Raw genomic sequence first — 22,010 nt, 5'->3', positions numbered from 1 at the left:
AGCCCACTCCTTAGGCCTCCGGGCAATCTACCATCCTTCCCTAAGAACTTTTTAACTGACAGACATTTCCGTGTTCGAGTCAATAATGTGCTCTCCCCAGACTTTGTCCAAGCTGAAGGTGTCCCTCAGGGGTGTGTTCTGAGCACAACACTTTTTCTCCTTGCTATAAATGATTTGGCCTCTGTTCTTCCATCCAATATTTGGTCATCACTCTATGTTGATGACTTCGCTTTTGCTTGTGCAGGCGCTGACTGTCACCTCATTACAGTTTCTCTCCAGCATGCGGTCAACCGTGTTTCCAATTGGGCCACCACGCATGGGTTTAAATTTTCCAGTACCAAAACTCGCCAAATTACTTTCACTAGACGCTCTGTCATCTTCGATCATCCTTTGTACCTCTATGGCTCCCGTATCCCTGAATGTGATAGTCAGGTTTCTAGGCCTCCTCTTTGACCGTGGGTTATCCTGGAAACCTCACATTACCTCTCTGAAAGCAACTTACCACAGCCGGCTGTGACAAGCTGCCTTCTTGTCACAGCAGGCGGTATCACTGCTGCGCGGTCAGCAGTACATGACCTACCAGTTTCATATAGAGGTGTTCCATTTACGGACTCTTTTGCTGCAATAGCTACCCACCTTCACACCCATTGGCAACAACGTTGGTCTACTCTGCTTGGTAACAAACTTCAATCTATTAAACCGAGTATAGGTTACTGGCCGTCTTCTTGTCACCAGTGTCGAGGTTGGGAGATTACTCTCTCCTGTCTGCGCATTGGCCATACTCATCTTACTCATGATTATCTCATGGAGAGGCGCCCTGCTCCTCTGTGAGAACTGTCAGGTTCCATTATCAGTTAGCCACATTCTATTAGACTGCCCACTTTATCAACAAGCACGCAGAATATACCTCCAACGTCGTCTTCGCTCCGCTGCTCTCTCTTTACCTTCCCTTCTCGCTGATGGACACACCTTTCATCCGGACACTCTCATTGACTTTTTGACAACAACTGACTTACTTCACAAACTCTGATACCTTCAGCCCTTTCTACCCTCTACCCCTGCCCCGCTGTTTTCTGTAACCTACTGATCATCCCTCCCCCTTTCTACGGCCCAATACCCTCGCTTCCTTCCCTACCCTGCAGTGCTGTATAGCCCTTGTGGCTTAGTGCTTCTCATTCATAAAAATAAATTACCTGGAGACAATAATAAATAACTCGTGCTCCTAATGAAAATCCAATGAGTGTGACTGGTCGCTTGCCATGCTGCCTCTGCGACAGCACCTCGGCCAGTTGTTTGCCAACCTCAGCTGACCTCCGACAACACACACCCCAAGGATTGTCAATCACAGATGCCAGGGTCAGAAGAGATGATGGCCAAGTGATTGCAGAGATAATACCTGCAAAATAACAACCAATAATTACAATGATTGCAAATGGTTCCTCCTGGAGTGCTGTAGTTCTATTATTATCATAAATAAGTGCCAAACCCACAAGGGTCATACATTGCTATTATTAATAAACACTAAATTTAATAACACTGCAATACTGAGTGTCAAACAAGATCAATGAAGTCACAATAATTTACAGATAAATTTAGACATTAAAAATGCAACCCTATGCTATTAGTACATAAAAATATAATTGAATAATTACATGAAAAGTTTTCTTTATAATTTTTTTTATATTAGAAGTAAAAGAGCATGTTAGCTGATAATCTACTGACAAAATTTTGCTATATAGCTTTATAAAATCTTTTTTGTATTTCAAGCATTTTACCTATACATATACATGTTTTGTTTACAAAAAATATCTTGTTCTTAAATCTGCTTCAGATTTATGTACCCATTATATTTTATTTTTGTCTATTCTTATACACAATAACCTTTCTCTTCAAATTAAGTTTTTTATACTACTGCACCATGTTTTATATAGAGTAGGACCCCCGTATCCAGGGGGGATAAGTTCCAAAGACCTGCAGTTGATACCGAAAATACAGATACCTGGAGTATACCTGGAGAGGGTTTCAGGGGTTAATGCCCCTGTGGCTTGGTCTGAGACCAGGCCTCATGGTGGATCAAGGTCTGATCAACCAGGCTGTTACTGCTGGCCACATGCAAACTGACGTACACACCACAACTCGGCTGGTCAGATACCGACTTTAGGTGCCTGTCCAGTGCCTTCTTGAAGACCGCCAGGGGTCTATTGGTAAATCCCCCTATGTATGCTGGGAGGCAGTTGAACAGTCTTGGGCCATTTAAACTTATTGTGTTGTTTCTCAGTGTACTCGTGGCACGCCTGCTTTTCACTGGGGGAATGTTGCATCTCCTGCTGAGTCTTTTGCTTTCATAGGGAGTGATTTTCATGTGCAAGTTTGGTACTAATCCCTCTAGGATTACTGCGTATCTCTCTTGTCTGTGTGCCAGGGAATACAAATCAAGGGACTTCAACCGTTCCCAGTAATTTAGGTGCCTTATCATACTCGTGTGTGCCATGAAAGTTCTTTGTACACACTCCAGGTCAGCAATTTTGCCTGCTTTGAAGGGGGCAGTTAGTGTACAGCAATATTCCAGCCTAGAGAGAACAAGGAAATCCTATATATTAGTCCTCTACATGCCTATTATAAAGTTAAATTGAAAAATTATGCACAATAAGTGGAGAATTATCATTTTCTCACTGATGTGAAGCACTTCATGGCTTCTCTTAGGCTTTGAAGGACTGACAGCTTCTCTACTTTTGCACTATGGGGCCAATATTATGCAAAATTAAAAAATATTTTTGGGCCACAGTAAACCATGCATTACTGAAACTGTGGATACGGAATCAGTGGATACGGGTGTTCTACTGTACTTCATTCATGAACCTTACATGTAACAGTAATCTTGTGCAAGACAATATCACTGTCTTCAACCTCCTCCTTGGCACAACATTTATTCCTATGACGATCAGCAACAGCTTGCCTGCCAAGAGACTGAACAGTGATCAGTGAATGGACATTTGAGAGCCTACACCACTAACCTGTAATCTTTACAACAATTAAGCTTGATAAATGTTATATAGAATGTATTAATATGCTTATCAGTTCTCTTGTGTTCCTTGTAATTCCTAAACTTATTGTTTGTAACCACTTAGAAATGGTATATATAAGCAATCAATTATTGCCTTATTAGTCTTAAGATAGTCTTAAGTTTGTCGAAAATGCTCTGCATACAAAGGGGATTTCAGCATACGCACCTAAATGTCACCCATCTCATACAAATTTTGTATCATACTGAAATAATCTGAATCTGAAATGAATGACCCAAAGTGGTTTAGTTCATTGCAATTTCTAACACTATATTCAGTATAATACATACCTGCTAAAATGGTATATTTTAGTGTCTCCTGGACAGCCATGGAGAGTGCAAATTGAAGGAGGTAGTCCATAGCTTGCCCAAGTTCTCGTAGGTACTGGGACTCGTAGCGCAAACAATACTGAAAATAAGAGTCTAATAATTTGGGAAATTTCTTTCAAATGCCAACAAACTGTGTAGTACAAAGACACTTAGTAAAGTGATTCATTATTGGAGAAATTTTCCCTCATAACATGAGCAAAATGCTGTTCTTTTGTACACCGATTAATTCCACTGTGCAACTGAACCCAAAATAGAGACGGTATTCAACTGACTAATGCCCAAAGTTTACAAACATGCATACTTATGGATTTATCCTGTCTTTCTGCAAGTTAAAGATAAGGTTTAAAGTTCAAGTTAGCTGTCTAATTAGGAATACATTTTACATATCATTAATTATTTGTACAAGAGCTTTTGAATTTGAAACCACACTGTTCAACTTGTACATTTATTTAAGTAATAAATTTCTAAGTGAACTTTGTTTTTTGTTTTTATTTTCATACTTTTTGCTGCTTATTATACTTCATCTCTAAAATAAAAGATAGCATCCACAAGAATAGTATTGCTTATAAAGCTATCTGAGGCAGCCTAAAGCTTAAACAGATTGATATCTAATCCCAACATTAGTGGATATTCCACGAGTTTGTTTTTCCTGAGTACATTTATGTTTACAAATGGATGTGTACTGTGTCTTTATCAGTGGCATGTTTTGTGATACTTGCCATATTCAACACTTTTCTATTAAGCTGTGTTTTCTGCTCACTTACTAGTTTTTCTCTGGGATGCAAGATTACACTCAAGACCTGTTACAAGGAAGCATATACATGCATGTGCTATACAATTCCTATTTAATTCGCTGAACCCTGGTCACAGACAACTACATTTTAAAGCATGAGAAACTTTGTATGGGATTGGATGAACCTTGGTACAGGTCAACTGTTACTAATCCGGCATCATTAAATTCCTTAAGAAACTCACGTACTGGTCTGCCAGAGATAAGTGCACTCAGTAGGTGCCTCATTCAATGGGTACAATACTTACACTAGCCGAAATTAGTGCCTGATTAGTGATGGAACCAGATTAGTGATTGTCGGATCAGTGATGGCTGACCTGTACCTACTTCACTCCATATTAACTGTTCACTCAAATGATATTTATGAATAGAAAGCATAGCTTGATTTTCTGGTACCTAATTTCCATGATAAACTGACAGACCAAAAAAAAAAAAAAAATGAAGTGAGAGAGGCAGAAAAACAAGCAACCAATTCAAAAATAATTACTGATATTAGTCCATATTTACTAATAGTAAATATGGGTAATATTTTGTGAAGGGATCCAGGGAAACTGGTTAGTCAGACTTGAGTCCTGGAGGTGGAAAGTACAATGATGCGCTTTAAAGGAGGGGGTTGGGATATTTGCTGTTTAGAGTATAATATTAATAATAATAATAATTTTTATTTTGACGTGATACATGGTTGTACAAAGGAATACAGTGGACCCCCGCATACTGTTGGCATCACATACCGTTTATTCCGCATACCGCTCACTTTAATCGCAAAAATTTTGCCTCGCATACCGCTCAAAAACCCGCTCACCACTGTTCGTCCGAGACGCGTCCAATGTGCGCCCTCAGCCAGCCTCACATGTGCCGCCCATGCCATTGTTTACCAGCCAGCCTCCGCGGTAACATCCAAGAGGAACATTTCGTATTATTACATTGTTTTCGGTGCTTTATCTGGAAAATAAGTGACCATGGGCCCCAAGAAAGCTTCTAGTGCCAACCCTACAGCAATAAGGGTGAGAATTCCAATAGAGATGAAGAAAGAGATCATTGATAAGTATGAAAGTGGAGTGCGTATCGCCAACCTGGCCAGGTTGTACAAGAAACCCCAATCAACCATCGCTACTATTGTGGGCACCAGAAAGGCAATCAAGGAAGCTGTTCTTGCCAAAGGTTTAACTGTGTTTTCGAAAAAAGATCGCAAGTGATGGAAGATGTTGAGAGACTCTTATTGGTGTGGATAAATGAAAAACGGCTAGCAGGAGATAGCGTCTCTCAAGCGATCATAAGCGAAAAGGCTAGGAAGTTGCATGAGGATTTAATTAAAAAAATGCCTGCAACTAGTGCTGATGTGAGTGAATTTAAGGCCAGCAAAGGTTGGTTTGAGAGATTTAAGAAGCGTAGTGGCATACATAGTGTGATAAGGCATGGTGAGGCTGCCAGTTCGGACCACAAAGCAGCTGAAAAATATGTGCAGGAATTCAACAAGTACATAGACAGTGAAGGACTGAAACCTGAACAAGTGTTTAATTGTGATGAAACAGGCCTGTTTTGGAAGAAAATGCCAAGCAGGACCTACATTACTTAGGAGGAAAAGGCACTCCCAGGACATAAGCCTATGAAAGACAGGCTTACTTTGTTGATGTGTTCCAATGCTACTGGTGATTGCAAAGTGAAGCCTTTATTAGTGTATCACTCTGAAACTCCCAGACCGTTCAGGCAAAAGAATGTCCTCAAGGAGAATTTGTGTGTGCTGTGGAGGGCAAACAGTAAGGCATGGGTCACTAGGGACTTTTTCTATGACTGGTTACACCATGCATTTGCCCCCAATGTGAAAGATTACCTAACTGAAAAGAAATTAGAACTTAAGTGCCTCCTGGTGTTAGACAATGCCCCTGGTCATCCTACAGACGTGGCAGAGCGACTTTATGGGGACATGAAATTCATTAAGGTGAAATTTTTGCCCCCTAATACCACTCCTCTCCTGCAGCCCATGGACCAGCAGGTTATTGCAAACTTCAAAAAACTGTACACAAAAGCTCTGTTTGAAAGGTGCTTTGTAGTGACCTCAGAAACTCAACTGACTCTAAGAGAGTTTTGGAGAGAGCACTTTAATATCCTCAATTGTGTAAACCTTATAGGTAAGGCTTGGGAGGGAGTGACTAAGAAGACCTTGAACTCTGCTTGGAAGAAACTGTGGCCAGAATGTGTAGACAAAAGGGATTTTGAAGGGTTTGAGGCTAACCCTGAGAGGATTATGCCAGTTGAGGAATCCATTGTGGCATTGGGAAAGTCCTTGGGGTTGGAGGTTAGTGGGGAGGATGTGGAAGAGTTGGTGGAGGAGGACAATGAAGAACTAACCACTGATGAGCTGATAGATCAACTTCAACAGCAAGAGGCCAGACCTGAGGAAACTGGTTCAGAGGAGGAGAGAGAGAAATTGAAGAAGTTGCCTACTACAAAGATTAAGGAAATCTGTGCAAAGTGGCTTGAAGTGCAAACCTTCATGGATGAAAATCACCCTCACACAGCTATTGCAAGCCGTGTTGGCAACCTGTACACTGACAATGTTGTGAAACACTTTAGGGAAGTCATAAAGGAACGAGAGGTACAGGCCACTATGGACAGATATGTTGTGCGAAAGAAGTCCAGTGACTCTGAAGCTGGTCCTAGTGGCATTAAAAGAAGAAGGGAAGTAACCCCAGAAAAGGACTCAACACCTCAAGTCTTAATGGAAGGGGATTCCCCTTCTAAACACTAACACTCTCTCTCCCCTCCTCCCATCCCATCAATCATCACCAGATCTTCAATAAAAGTAAGTGTCATGTAATTGTGCATGCCTTTTTCAGTTTGTGTGTATTAAAATTAACATTTCATGTGGTAAAAATTTTTTTTTTCATACTTTTGGGTGTCTTGCACGGATTAATTTGATTTCCATTATTTCTTATGGGGAAAATTCATTCGCATACCGATCATTTCGCATAACAATGAGCCCTCTTGCACGGATTAAAATCGCTATGCGGGGGTCCACTGTATAATTGTTCGGTGTATATGCCAAAGCCCTCTGCCATATTAACTAAAGACTAATATGGCAGAGTGTCTTAGGCAAACGTAGGGCTAACTTAAGATTTACTAGGGAGTAGCTATATTAGGAATTTTATGTTTACAGTCATTTGAGTGAGTTTAACCCTTCATCGCGCAAGGGGTCCGAAAATTTGAAATTCGAACTGAACTCCCTATGGTGGATAGAGTAACTCAATACAAGGTCACTGATCCCATATAAATTGATTTCTGATGGTTAGTTTTCGAGCAATTGCCAATCTCCGAAGACCGAAAATATTAGGCCGCCCCCGACAAAGTGATTAAAAAATTCTATGTTGCAAACTTGCAATTGTTAATAAAACACACCAAAACAATTTTTTAAATTTAATATACAAACAGACAATATAAAAAACATAAATGGAACTTGTATCAAAACATTTCTTAATTGTTATAAAAATATAAAAAGGAAGCAAATATCAACAATGCCAAATTGCAAAGTGATGCAAGTTTCAATCCCTATATTCCTGAGATTCATTTGGAAGACCAATGATTCTATATTGCTAATTGGCAAGATGGAAGTCTGTGAAACAATTTCTATCAGTCTTTATGCACAGATTTACTTTGCATACACTACAGACGAATGACGATGTTACCGTTTTTTTCGAGGTGCTGCAATACTTGCAAGTAAACGGCCTTTGCCCTGCCATTGGGAAGTGCATTAGAGTAATGTCTTTCCTAACACTGTCATCAGGCATTTCTGTACGTGTTCCCCTCCCAGGTTTCACTATGCCAACACCATTGGAAGTACATGGTGAATTAGTTGGTGAAGGTCTTGGAGTTGTTCTTAGGCTGCTCCCTCTAAGGTTTTGTCCTTTAGACCTTGCAATTTCAGAGATAGAATTCCTAAAATACTTCAGTTGCATGCACTTTTGCTTTATTGCTCGAGAATCACGGCAATAAAGCACCCATGCATTCACAACAGCAAGATCAATAATATAGGCAAATAGCCGCATGTACCAACGTTTTGATTTCATTGGTGTTTTGTACAGATGCACCAACATGTTGCTTTTGTCAATACCTCCCATGTTGGCATTATAGTTCTTGATGACTGCAGGGCACGATATTTTCTCTTTCCTCTTTGTACCCTTGTTATATCTCTCAACAAGACTCATGGGCTCGACCCCAATATCAGTTGTCACTAAAGTCACAACTTTGGTGTCCTTCCATCGTACAACAAGGACACCATCATTGTTGTTGAAGCAAAAATTGCCCCTGACCACACTGTTTTTTTCCATTTGTTTGATAGGCACCAGATGTGGCTTACCACATCTATTGTCACGTACTGTTCCAGTGTATCTGCAGTTATACTTATCTCTTAGTAGCTTGACCAAAGGCATACTTGAAAAGAAATTGTCAGCATAGATTGCTGATGTGTTTGTCTTGTTCATAGTTTGTGCAAGTACCAGAACAATCTTTGTACTTATTGGAAGTTTAGATTCTTCCTGTGGCAGCTGTATGGGATGTGTGTCAAAAGTTGTTGTGCCTTGATACATGAGTATATCATGTATGAGTCCATCTTGACTTGCACGACAAAAAAGTTTGAAACCCCACTTATCTGGTTTTGTTTTGATGTACTGCCTTAGGTTTCCAGCAGTTTTACCCTTGAAACCAACCATGACTTCATCAATAGATTGCTTGGGTGTAGCTGGAATTTTCAAGCAAGCATTAGTTAGTTCAGTGTAAAGAGGCCTTACTTTGTAGAATCTGTCATTATCCTTTTTTGTGTTGTCATTGAAATGAATATGACTTCTAAGGTACCTAAACCTCTTAGACGCCATGCTATCTGCAACCTGTTGGCTCCTAAAAGCAGATTTCCAATAGTCTTCGAGGGATGGTAGTGAATTAATACCCATGAACAACAAAATACCTATGAACCTCATGATCTCTTCAGAATCTGTTGAAAAAGTACTATTTACGTCTTGTTGCCTTGTATACAAATTTGTTTGATATGCTATGTTATCTATCATGGCTGGAGTAACGAACATACGAAAATACTCATATGGAGACCTAATTGCAAGAGGCTTTTCATGTTCATATGCCGGCAAAGGATCATTTTCAATGTCATCTACGGTCCACTCAGATGAAACCTGAAGAGCAATATTCTCATGGATCTCTTCCTCATCCGGGTATTCCTCAATCCTAAAAGTTTTCTTTTTCCTCATTACTTTCTGCTTTTTGGCTGGCCTTTCTTCCCTTTCTTCCTCCTCATCATCAGTTGACATCTCTGCATCCTGTGCATCCGGTGGCAAGTATTCATCACCACTATCCAGCAATTCTGGTTCGTCTACCTCTGGTTCCGAGTCACTGTCTTCAGAAACGCAGATATACCTCGACCTGCTGGTCGACTGCTCCCCATAAAACAGCCTCTCATGGAACTGGAAGGACAATAGAAACCTCCTGTATAAATCCAGACCACTACAGAGTTCATATATGCAATTGAAAATTTTTTATAAATATTTATTTGACTAAAATTGGACATTCCCGGAAACTCGCGCAATACCGAAATAATTCGGACTAAAATGCTTGCACTTTTTTCAACTGCATGCTACACTCATATTATGCTTCACATGGACTTTAGGTATATATCAAAATATGCCTAAACTATTCATGTAAGCACTAAACACAACAATCAGTACTTACCGACATTGTAGAATGTATAATCCAAGAGTAGATTAGCAAGGGTGGAGGGAAAAATGCGCGTGTGTTCGAAGCCAAGCCGCTAGTGTTTATATTTTGATCTCTCAACCAATGGGAAGGCGGCAGAAGCGAACTGTACTTAGCTGAAGAGACTCAGGGAAGGCTTGTGATTGGTTGGAACTAAAGAACGGGAAGCTGGCCGCACGGGGCGCGAAGTATGACACGCGCCAAAAACACGTAATCAATACCGAATTTTTTCGGCCCAACACGATAAAGGGTTAAGTGTAAATTAGGGGGAATCACAGATCTCGAGAGTAAATCTATTTTGTTTTGGATGTGTGCATGATACGAATAAGAGAATAGGTGGTTTTGATATATGTAGTTAGCTGATGGTGGGGTAGGTTAGGGAGATAAGATGTTTTTTTATGGTAGTTTTGAAAATGGTGGATGAGTCTGCAGTTCTAGTTTTCAGGCAAGAAATTCCTGATTTTAGGCCCTTTTATATACATTTAATTTATTTTATAGATTTAGTCAGACATGGGGAATGTCATAGAGATCTTTGTGTCTGGTACTGTGTCTATGGGTCCTGTGTTTTAGTTCTGGGTTAATATTGGAATTTATGGTTCTGTAAATGTAGGCTGCACAGTAGTAGGTGTGAATGTTCTGTATGGTGAGTAAGTTTAGGTCTTTGAAGAGTGAGGAGGTATGTTGCCTAGCATTGAACTGTGTGAATTCTTACTGCAGCTATTTGTTGGGTGATTACTGGCTTTAGGTGGGTTGCTGCTGTGGATCCCCAGGCACAAATAGCATAGGTGAGGTAGGGATAGATGAGTGAATAGTATAGTGTGAGAAAGGCGCTGATTGTGGTACGTAGTAACATATCTTAGAGAGGATCCCAACTGTTTTGGATGCTTTTTTTTTTTGTTGTGTGTTGCATATGGGTGCTGAATTTCAGGTTGCTGTCAAGGTGCAGGCCCAGGAATTTGCCCTCACTATGTTTAGCAATAAGAGTGATGTCAATCATAAGTTGTCGTATCTGTGCACCTCTGCAAAGACGGTGATAGTGAGAATGAGGGTGAAAGTGTTTCTCTTTCTTGGGTTATCCTGCCTTGGTGGGAGACAGCCAGCATGTTAAAAAAAAAAAAGTTTTCTTGACATTTGACTTTTATTCTTACAAAGTACATGGTACTTTGATACATTTCATTACTGCACAGTCAAATAAAGCAAAGAAATTGACATCTCAAATATTAATGCAAAGGCTAATCATTAAAGAAACTAAGCACATTTTTCATGGTTCATGTCCTCACCTGCTCTCTGGAATGAAACAAAATTTTCCATGGTTGATTAAACTCTTGAATACCTTCCTTTGTTAGCCATCCAGATATAGCAATAGTAATGTGTAAGTGATTTCCGTAAGTAAGATAGTCGAAAGCAAACTCTTCTATGTCTCCAACACGCTTCTTCATCTTAAATCCTGTATTAAAAAATAAATTTTATTTGCTATAACACCAAATATTAGTTAGGTTTAAATAAAAGTGCATTGATGTATATATACAGAAAGTAATTCAATACATTTTTTTTTTAAACAAGTTGGCCATCTCCTATTGAGGCAGGGTGACCAAAAAAGAAAGAAAATCCCCAAAAAGAAAATACTTTCATCATTTAACACTTTCACCTCACTCATACATAATCACTGTCTTTGCAGAGGCACTCAGACACGACAGTTTAGAAGTCCCTCCAAACTGTCAATATCCGAAACCCCTCCTTTACAGTGCAGGCATTGTCCTTCCCATTTCCAGGACTCAAGTCCGGCTAACCAGTTTCTCTAAATCCCTTCACTAAATATTACCCTGTTCATACCCCACATATACATACACTACATACACAGTAGTAATATTAGCAGTAATTGCAGAAATGAGATGCTAATCTGCAGGAGAAACTTTATATTAGATCCTATGAATAAATAGAAAGATGGACAAGGGGCTAGAACCATGGCTCGTTAAATGACAGTCCGATGCTTTACTGACAGAGCATCGGACTGTCAATTTATGGACTACAGTTCAAGTCTCTCATCCACCCTTCTCTTTATTCATCAACAGTTGTTCATTATAGCTTAATTTGAGTTCATTAGGTTCTATAGTTAGGTGGATAGCCAATATATGTAGTTTAATGCATAATTTATAGCCAATCATACATCATTCAAATTACGTGAATACAGTAAACACTCTCATAATACATAAGTTACATTCGTAAAAATTGGTGCATTATGTAAAATATAACTATGTGAAGCTGTGTTGCAAGAGGATTTACTGTACCTTCTAAATGGTTTTAATGCTATTATGTAAGTGAATCTATTAGTTTGCCTGAAATGCATTGCATATTAGTGTTTTTTTGTGCCCACCAATGTATTATTACATGTAAACTACACTTGTACCATATAAAAGAATAAAATTGCATTGAATTATCAGAAAATGTTATATGCTTGATGGCCAAGTTTGTACAGTTGTCATCTGAGGTCACCAGATATGTTGCCAATACTTTTATTTAAGAATATAGTAAACAGGCAGGCCCCACTTTACAGCAGTTTTCAATTATACCCATTCTTCATTTATTCAAACTTCCTACAATAAATATATTCATGTCTCACTTATAGTGAGAGAATATATTTATATTAAGGTAAGTAATGTGTGTAATGTACATGCATTTTTAAGTCTAGCTCTATTGCTCACTTAATACATATATGAGAGTGTGAACATGTTATCAGGCTTTTATATGCATCCGAGAGTAAAAATAAAAAAGGCTATGATTCAATTTACAGTGGTTTTCACTTTACAGCAGTAGTCCAGAACCTAACCTGCTATATAAGCAGAGCCCCTCATCTATAGTTTGAAGATTTAATGAGCAAGGTTAGCTTCACAACTAACCTGTAAGGCCAGCACCTGCTGCTCCAAACATTGATCCTACCACTGCCACTCCTGCAGTTGATGATAGGGCTGCAGCACCACCTGAGATGCAGATGTGTACAAATGATAAATTTATTTTAACATTATGCAGATCATAAATAATTAAAAAACTGAAAATAAATAAACAAGATGAGAAAGCCTGGTAAGCAAATGAGACTTTCAATTAGAGCAAAAGTTATGCAATACTGGGTGGAAAGGTGAAGGTGTAATATATGGAGTAACAAAATAATGCTATTAGTAAGTACAGATCAGTCACTATTTCCAATAATCTTCTGCACAGTAAGAGAAAGCAAGCTGTTGTATCATAAAAGACATAATAGACATTTCCACTGGGTGCCCACACTGGCTCAACATTGTGGGCACCCAATGGATATAAGGGGTCACAATATGGAAATACAGTGGTACCCCAGGTTTCGGTCATAATTCGTTCCAGAAGGCTGATAGTGCTGTTACCGAATGAATTTGTTCCCATAAGGAATAATGTAAATTAGATTAGTCCGTTTCAGACCCCCAACAATACATTTACAATAATACACTTACATAATTGTTCAAGTTGGGAGCTGTACGAAACTCGGGGTACCACTGTAAATTAAAATATAGTACTTTTCTTCACTGAGTTATTATAGTTCGAATCTTAATTTATTACAACTGCATGCCTGTGGTAATCACATGTTAAACGCTTTCAGGGTTTCTGACATACTAGTACGTCTTACACACCAGGGTTATTGATGTACTAGTATGCGTAAATTCTAGCGCCTTCAAATCTAGCGAGAGAAAGCTGTTAGACCTACCTATGAAAGAATGGGTCTATGTGGTCAGTGTGCACAGTACTAACAAAATCTTACACAAATAACCCGCACATAAAAGAGAGAAGCTTACGACGACGTTTCGGTCTGACTTGGACCATTGACAAAGTCACACAGTGTGACTTTGTCAATGGTCCAAGTCGGACCGAAACGTCGTCGTAGGCTTCTCTTTTATGTGCGGGTTATTTGTGTATCATTCCAGTCACAGTATTGTGACTTTTTTGTTATTCTAACAAAATCTTGTAGCACACAGTGCGTGATGAGAAAAAAAAAAACTTTGACCGTGGTTTTGGTTTAAAACAGCAACTTTGCACTGTATGGTATTTATGGTTGTATTCAAGTTTTCCTGGTCTCATTTTATAGAATGGAAGACTTGTTACAGAAATTGACATGATTTTGATTGGTTTCACAATGAAATTTTTTTTTTTTTTATTATCACACTGGCCGATTCCCACCAAGGCAGGGTGGCCCGAAAAAGAAAAACTCACCATCATTCACTCCATCACTGTCTTGCCAGAAGGGTGCTTTACACTACAGTTTTTAAACTGCAACATTAACATCCCTCCTTCAGAGTGCAGGCACTGTACTTCCCATCTCCAGGACTCAAGTCCGGCCTGCCGGTTTCCCTGAACCCCTTCATAAATGTTACTTTGCTCACACTCCAACAGCACGTCAAGTATTAAAAACCATTCGTCTCCATTCACTTCTATCAAACACGCTCACGCATGCCTGCTGGAAGTCCAAGCCCCTCGCACACAAACCCTCCTTTACCCCCTCCCTCCAACCTTTCCTAGGCCGACCCCTACTCCGCCTTCCTTCCACTACAGATTGATACACTCTTGAAGTCACTCTGTTTCGCTCCATTCTCTCTACATGTCCATGTCCAAACCACCTCAACAACCCTTCCTCAGCCCTCTGGACAACAGTTTTGGTAATCCCGCATCTCCTCCTAACTAACAAACTACGAATTCTCTGCATTATATTCACACCACACATTGCCCTCAGACATGACATCTCCACTGCCTCCAGCCTTCTCCTCGCTGCAACATTCATCACCCATGCTTCACACCCATATAAGAGCGTTGGTAAAACTATACTCTCATACATTCCCCTCTTTGCCTCCAAGGACAAAGTTCTTTGTCTCCACAGACTCCTAAGTGCACCGCTCACTCTTTTCCCCTCATCAATTCTATGATTCACCTCATCTTTCATAGACCCATCTGCTGACACGTCCACTCCCAAATATCTGAATACATTCATCTCCTCCATACTCTCCCCCTCCAATCTGATATCCAATCTTTCATCACCTAATCTTTTTGTTATCCTCATAACCTTACTCTTTCCTATATTCACTTTTAATTTTCTTCTTTTGCACACCCTACCAAATTCATCCACCAATCTCTGCAACTTCTCTTCAGAATCTCCCAAGAGCACAGTGTCATCAGCAAAGAGCAACTGTGACAACTCCCACTTTGTGTGTGATTCTTTATCCTTTAACTCCATGCCTCTTGCCAAGACCCTCGCATTTACTTCTCTTACAACCCCATCTATAAATATATTAAACAACCACGGTGACATCACACATCCTTGTCTAAGGCTTACTTTTACTGGGAAATAATTTCCCTCTTTCCTACATACTCTAACTTGAGACTCATTATCCTCGTAAAAACTCTTCACTGCTTTCAGTAACCTACCTCCTACACCATACACCTGCAACATCTGCCACATTGCACCCCTATCCACCCTGTCATACACCTTTTCCAAATCCATAAATACCACAAAGACCTCTTTAGCCTTATCTAAATACTGTTCACTTATATGTTTCACTGTAAACACCTGGTCCACACACCCCCTACCTTTCCTAAAGCCTCCTTGTTCATCTGCTATCCTATTCTCCGTCTTACTCTTAATTCTTTCAATAATAACTCTACCATACACTTTACCAGGTATACTCAACAGACTTATCCCCCTATAATTTTTGCACTCTCTTTTGTCCCCTTTGCCTTTATACAAAGGAACTATGCATGCTCTCTGCCAATCCCTAGGTACCTTACCCTCTTCCATGCATTTATTAAATAATTGCACCAACCACTCCAAAACTATATCCCCACCTGCTTTTAACATTTCTATTTTTATCCCATCAATCCCGGCTGCCTTACCTCCTTTCATTTTACCTACTGCCTCACGAACTTCCCCCACACTCACAACTGGCTCTTCCTCACTCCTACAAGATGTTATTCCTCCTTGCCCTATACACGAAATCACAGCTTCCCTATCTTCATCAACATTTAACAATTCCTCAAAATATTCCCTCCATCTTCCCAATACCTCTAACTCTCCATTTAATAACTCTCCTCTCCTATTTTTAACTGACAAATCCATTTGTTCTCTAGGCTTCCTTAACTTGTTAATCTCACTCCAAAACTTTTTCATATTTTCAACAAAATTTGTTGATAACTTCTCACCCACTCTCTCATTTGCTCTCTTTTTACATTGTTTCACCACTCTCTTAACCTCTCTCTTTTTCTCCATATACTCTTCCCTCCTTGCATCACTTCTACTTTGTAAAAACTTCTCATATGCTAACTTTTTCTCCCTTACTACTCTCTTTACATCATCATTCCACCAATCGCTCCTCTTCCCTCCCGCACCCACTTTCCTGTAACCACAAACTTCTGCTGAACACTCTAACACTACATTTTTAAACCTACCCCATACCTCCTCGACCCCATTGCCTATGCTCTCATTAGCCCATCTATCCTCCAATAGCTGTTTATATCTTACCCTAACTGCCTCCTCTTTTAGTTTATAAACCTTCACCTCTCTCTTCCCTGATGCTTCTATTCTCCTTGTATCCCATCTACCTTTTACTCTCAGTGTAGCTACAACTAGAAAGTGATCTGATATATCTGTGGCCCCTCTATAAACATGTACATCCTGAAGTCTACTCAACAGTCTTTTATCTACCAATACATAATCCAACAAGCTACTGTCATTTCGCCCTACATCATATCTTGTATACTTATTTATCCTCTTTCTTAAAATATGTATTACCTATAACTAAACCCCTTTCTATACAAAGTTCAATCAAAGGGCTCCCATTATCATTTACACCTGGCACCCCAAACTTACCTACCACACCCTCTCTAAAAGTTTCTCCTACTTTAGCATTCAGGTCCCCTACCACAATTACTCTCTCACTTGGTTCAAAGGCTCCTATACATTCACTTAACATCTCCCAAAATCTCTCTCTCTCCTCTGCATTCCTCTCTTTTCCAGGTGCATACACGCTTATTATGACCCACTTTTCGCAGCCAACCTTTACTTTAATCCACATAATTCTTGAATTTACACATTCATATTATCTTTTCTCCTTCCATAACTGATCCTTCAACATTACTGCTACCCCTTCCTTTGCTCTAACTCTCTCAGATACTCCAGATTTAATCCCATTTATTTCCCCCCACCGAAACTCCCTTACCCCCTTCAGCTTTGTTTCACTTAGGGCCAGGACATCCAACTTCTTTTCATTCATAACATCAGCAATCGTCTGTTTCTTGTCATCCGCACTACATCCACGCACATTCAAGCATCCCAGTTTTATAAAGTTTTTCTTCTTCTCTTTTTTTAGTAAATGTCTACAGGAGAAGGGGTTACCAGCCCATTGCTCCCAGCATTTTAGTCGCCTCATACGACACGCATGGCTTACGGAGAAAAACCTAGATGTATGTATATATATATGCATGTGCATGTCTGTGAAGTGTGACCAAAGTGTAAGTAGGAGTAGCAAGATATCCCTGTTATCTAGCGTATTTATGAGACAGAAAAAGAAACCAGCAATCCTACCATCATGCAAAACAGTTACAGGTTTCTGTTTCACAGTCATCTGGCAGGGCGGTAGTACTTCCCTGGGTGGTTGCTGTCTACCAACCTACTACCTATAATGAAAAGTACCTTGAAATTGAGCACAAAGTAGCAGAAATGTTCGATTTTTGCCAAAGTTCAAAAGTAAACAAATCATGCCACACATCCAATACACATCAACTGGTGAGTCTAATATTCTTTCACAAGTGCGCTGGTATTATTTATACCATTTCTACACTAATGCAGTAGTCTGCATAACAGTAAATCTTCTATTTTTTGCGAGAATAAAAATTCAAAGCAGAAAGCAAAATAAATGTAAGAGGGGCCTGGGAACATGACTAATGAACAGAGAAAATGTTATTTTAGTGCCAGGAATGTCTGTTTTGTTTATTCTGAACCCTATTTGGAAAATGGCATCTTTTGAAATTTGTGTGAAATTGGCAAAATTGCCAATTTCTGACCACTTTACTGGAGTTGAAATTGGTAAATGGGTGGTTTCTTGTACTCGCTCAATAGAAAAAATGGAGTTCTAGCAAAATAGTTATGAATTTTGTCGACTAGTACACTGGAATTGGCTGAAAATAGGGCCCAAACTGGGTGAAATCGCCACTGCATAAACATCGTCGAGACCGCAAACTTCACGAGAGCATAATTTCTTAAGCTTTCCATCAAATTTTATATTTTTGGTGTCATTATGATTGGGAAAAGATTCTCTTATCATTTTATAAGAAAAAAATAATTTTTTTTTTTTTCCGAAAAATTTTCAACCCTGAGAACAAGTTTAGGAGAGCGCCTCTCGAAAGGGTTAATGCAATCATTGTAGTCCCTCAAACAGCAGTCTTTAAAACCATTTGTACATATATTTAACCAGAAAAAAGCTTCATGTCTCATGAAATCGTAATGATAGGATTCACTCGCCACAAGTTCAATCCCCGCCCATAGTATGGTTTGAGAGCTTTATGTATCGAGTTTACCTGGAGAGAGTTCCGGGGGTCAACGCCCCCACGGCCCGGTCTGTGACCAGGCCTCATGGTAGATCAGTGCCTGATCAACCAGGATGTTACTGCTGGCTGCACGCAATCCAACATACGAACCACAGCCCGGCTGGTCAGGTACCGACTTTAGGTGCCCGTCCAGTGCCTGCTTGAAGACAGCCAGGGGTATATCGGTAATCCCCCTTATGTATGCTGGGAGACAGTTGAACAGTCTTGGGCCCCTGACACTTACTGTGTTGTCTCTTAACGTGCTAGTGGCACCCCTCCTTTTCACTGGGAGGATGTTGTATTATCTGCCGAGTCTTTTGCTTTCATAGGGAGTGATTTTCGTGTGCAAGTTTGGTACTAATTCCTCTAGGATTTTCCAAGTGTATATAATCATGTATCTCTCCTGCCTGCATTCCAGGAAGTACAGGTTCAGGAACTTCAATCGTTCCCAGCAATTGAGGTGTTTTATCTCAGTTATGCATGCCGTGAAGGTTCTCTGTACATTTTCTAGGTCAGCAATTTCACCTGCCTTGAAAGGTGCTGCTAGTGTGTAGCAATATTTCAGCCTAGATAGAACAAGCGACCTGAAGAGTGTCATCATGGGCTTGGCATCCCTAGCTTTGAAGGTTCTCATTATCCATCCTGTCATTTTTCTAGGAGATGCGATTGATACAATGTTATGGTCCTTGAAGGTCTGATCTTCCGACATGATCACTCCCAGGTCTTTGATGTTAGTTTTTCACTCTATTGTGTGGTTGGAATTTGTTTTATACTCCAATGAAATTTTAATTTCCTCACGTTTACCATATCAGAGTAATTTAAATTTCTCATCGTTGAATTTCATATTGTTTTCTGCAGCCCATTTAAAGATTTGGTTGATGTCCGCCTGGAGTCGTGCATTGTCTTCAATGGAGGACACTGTCATGCAGATTCGGATGTCATCTGCAAAGGAAGACATGGCACTGTGGCTTATATCCCTGTCTATGTTCGATATGAGGATGAGGAACAAGATGGGAGCGAGTACTGTGCCTTGCGGAACACAGCTTTTCACCGTAGCCGCCTCAGACTTTACTTTGTTGACTACTACTCTCTGTGTTCTATTTGTCAGGAAATTATAGATCCATCTACCAACTTTTCCTGTATAATAAGTATTTAACCTAAATAAGTTTGTGTATACGAATGACCTCCTTTCAACCACAATTTATAATTACAGCCTCTCCTCACTTAGTGACGTACTCGTTTACTGACGCCTTATTTCAATATACAGTACACTACTGTATAAACATTTACAAATATACCAGAAATGTTATAAATGATGCAAAGGTGACATTAATTCAATATCAAAGATGGCTGACACAAACTCACTACCATTATAGTATGCTCCTCACTTAGCGATGAATTCGTTTAACGACATGGTCTTAGGAACAGAACTCCATCGTTATGTGAGGAGAGGCTGTACACTATTTCACTTTAAATTAATTTAAAAAAATCATACCTGCCCCAATAATTGTTCCAAGACCAGCACCAATAAATGGGGCTGCCAGTCCACCTGTGAGACCCAGAACAGCACCACCACCCAGGGTAGCTAAACCAATAGCAGTGTAACGCTTGATCTTCTTGTAGCGCTCACGCTTGGCCATTTCTTTTTCTTCCTCCCTAGAAAAATAAATTAAAATGAATACTGTGGTTCAGGTGCAGCATATTAAAACTGAAATATTTCAGCACCACCAATGTATGAAATTGCAATGTTGCTCATGATCCTGTTTAACTTTCAGTCTGGCAAATTGCCTATCTTGTATCACTTTCCTCAAGTCTCGTTTCCACCCTTTATTCTCACTCTTCACCATCATCCTGCCCTGGAATTGAGTGCTGAGGACTCACTCAGTGATGGGGTTCTGCTCCATGGTAAGGTACTCCAACACTGACTCTTCATACATCTCCAGTAGGTCAACATTCACATGCAGAAGGCAAGTGACGTGCATTATGAGCACCCGGATCCTGGCATCGTAGCAACCTAGAATGAGAAACAGTACATCAACTACACTTTCACCATTAGTAGTTGAATAACTGAAACAGCTACCCAAGGAAGGAGTAGAGGATTAGGTAAACTATGCACTGTACTCCCCTGGCAATCACTAGAGTGGGGAGCTCTGCACTATTTTGGGTCATTTGTTACACAGTACATAAGACTCATCTAATGCATGTAACATTTACACGAGATTTAATACATATGCAAGTTACATTTCCAGGAGTCCAGATCATGGATCGTGGTATAATAAAAAAAACTGTACTATACGTGAGTTGTGGATTCACAGATAACAGTGCATAAAACAAAACTCAAGTATAGGCCAATTAATGAATGCAAAACACACAGAAACTGAAGGAATACTGAACAGTCTACTGGAACAAAGCTACATTTTTACTCATGATCTGGTGAGAAAAATTTGGTGAGCAAAGTGGGCTGGATAAACTGAGGGTGGAATAAGCCAGGTGAACTGTGTGCACAAAGGAACTGCTAACTCATTAGGCATACATGACTGGCTTCACACACTGAGATGAGAGAAGCTGTTGAATGAAAACTGTGATAGGCACCTATAGCAAATTACATAAGATGAAGTGTACTTTGAAACAAGACTGAAGTACATTAACAAATATACTAAACTGCCCTAATACCAGATAAGAGCTGAAAGTTGCAACAGAAGAAATGCAAAAACATTTATTAATGGAGATTTATAAAGGCAGGCACAGACAGACATAAAAGGTAAGCTGAAACAACACAGCAGGTGTAATCCATGGCAGCATACATATCACAACAATAGTCATGATAATAAAATGCAAGGATGAATGTCAAAACTTTATCTCTAAGAAAACAAAAGAAACGATAACAATAATATGGATAATGTTTTTGTTTTTGTTGTTTTTTAAGGGCTACAATATTATGCCATATTAACGTACTCCAAGCTTGTGGCTTAGCACTTCTTTTTTATTATAATAATAATAATAATAATAATAATAATTAACGTACTCCAAGAAAACTGATGTTTAAATGTTCACTTTACATTTAATTAATGCCCAACTTGCCCCTGGAAAGGGGAATGTGCAGCATGTGCATTTGTAATACTCATTTGTGCTTTATTGTTATCTGTTTACAATAATGTTTTATCACTGATTACATCATTGCTTAGCTAATCTTAAGTTAATTTTAAGCCAGCCCGTAATGCTATGCATACAAGTGGCTTAGGCATGCTGCTCTTACCTGTATTTTTTTGTACCTCTATATGCTCAAAAATATACGAATGTCTGGGTTGAAACTAGAGCCACTGAGAACAAACTGTTAAGATGCCAAATCCATTTCTGAGTAAAACCTTGGACAGGCTACCTGAATGTGTTCAACTTTTCTGCTCAAAATACATGCATGCTAGTGGCTTTCTTTTATGCTTAACAATATTGTGTAATTTTGTAATACTGCAGAAAGAAAGATCGTAT

The 22,010-nt window shown here is 39.5% G+C and overlaps 1 protein-coding gene across 2 annotated transcripts in view; it reads right to left on the bottom strand.

Annotated features, from left to right (window-relative positions):
• LOC128684354 (transmembrane and coiled-coil domain-containing protein 4-like) overlaps positions 1-22,010 on the bottom strand; it is a 67,287-nt gene that overhangs the window by 19,208 nt on the left and 26,069 nt on the right. For both annotated transcript variants that reach the window (XM_070096488.1, XM_070096492.1), the window contains 6 exons: positions 20,406-20,538; positions 20,020-20,180; positions 12,833-12,913; positions 11,216-11,382; positions 3,353-3,470; positions 1,194-1,396 (listed from right to left, as the gene is read on the bottom strand). In XM_070096488.1, the coding sequence (XP_069952589.1) occupies positions 1,194-1,396; positions 3,353-3,470; positions 11,216-11,382; positions 12,833-12,913; positions 20,020-20,180; positions 20,406-20,538 (863 nt within the window). The remainder of the gene's footprint in view (positions 1-1,193; positions 1,397-3,352; positions 3,471-11,215; positions 11,383-12,832; positions 12,914-20,019; positions 20,181-20,405; positions 20,539-22,010) is intronic.

The sequence above is a fragment of the Cherax quadricarinatus genome, chromosome 4, assembly GCF_038502225.1.
Source record: "Cherax quadricarinatus isolate ZL_2023a chromosome 4, ASM3850222v1, whole genome shotgun sequence".
NCBI lineage: Eukaryota > Metazoa > Arthropoda > Malacostraca > Decapoda > Parastacidae > Cherax > Cherax quadricarinatus.
The sequence above is the reverse complement of the archived record's forward strand: the minus strand, read 5'-3'. Positions and strand labels throughout refer to the sequence as shown.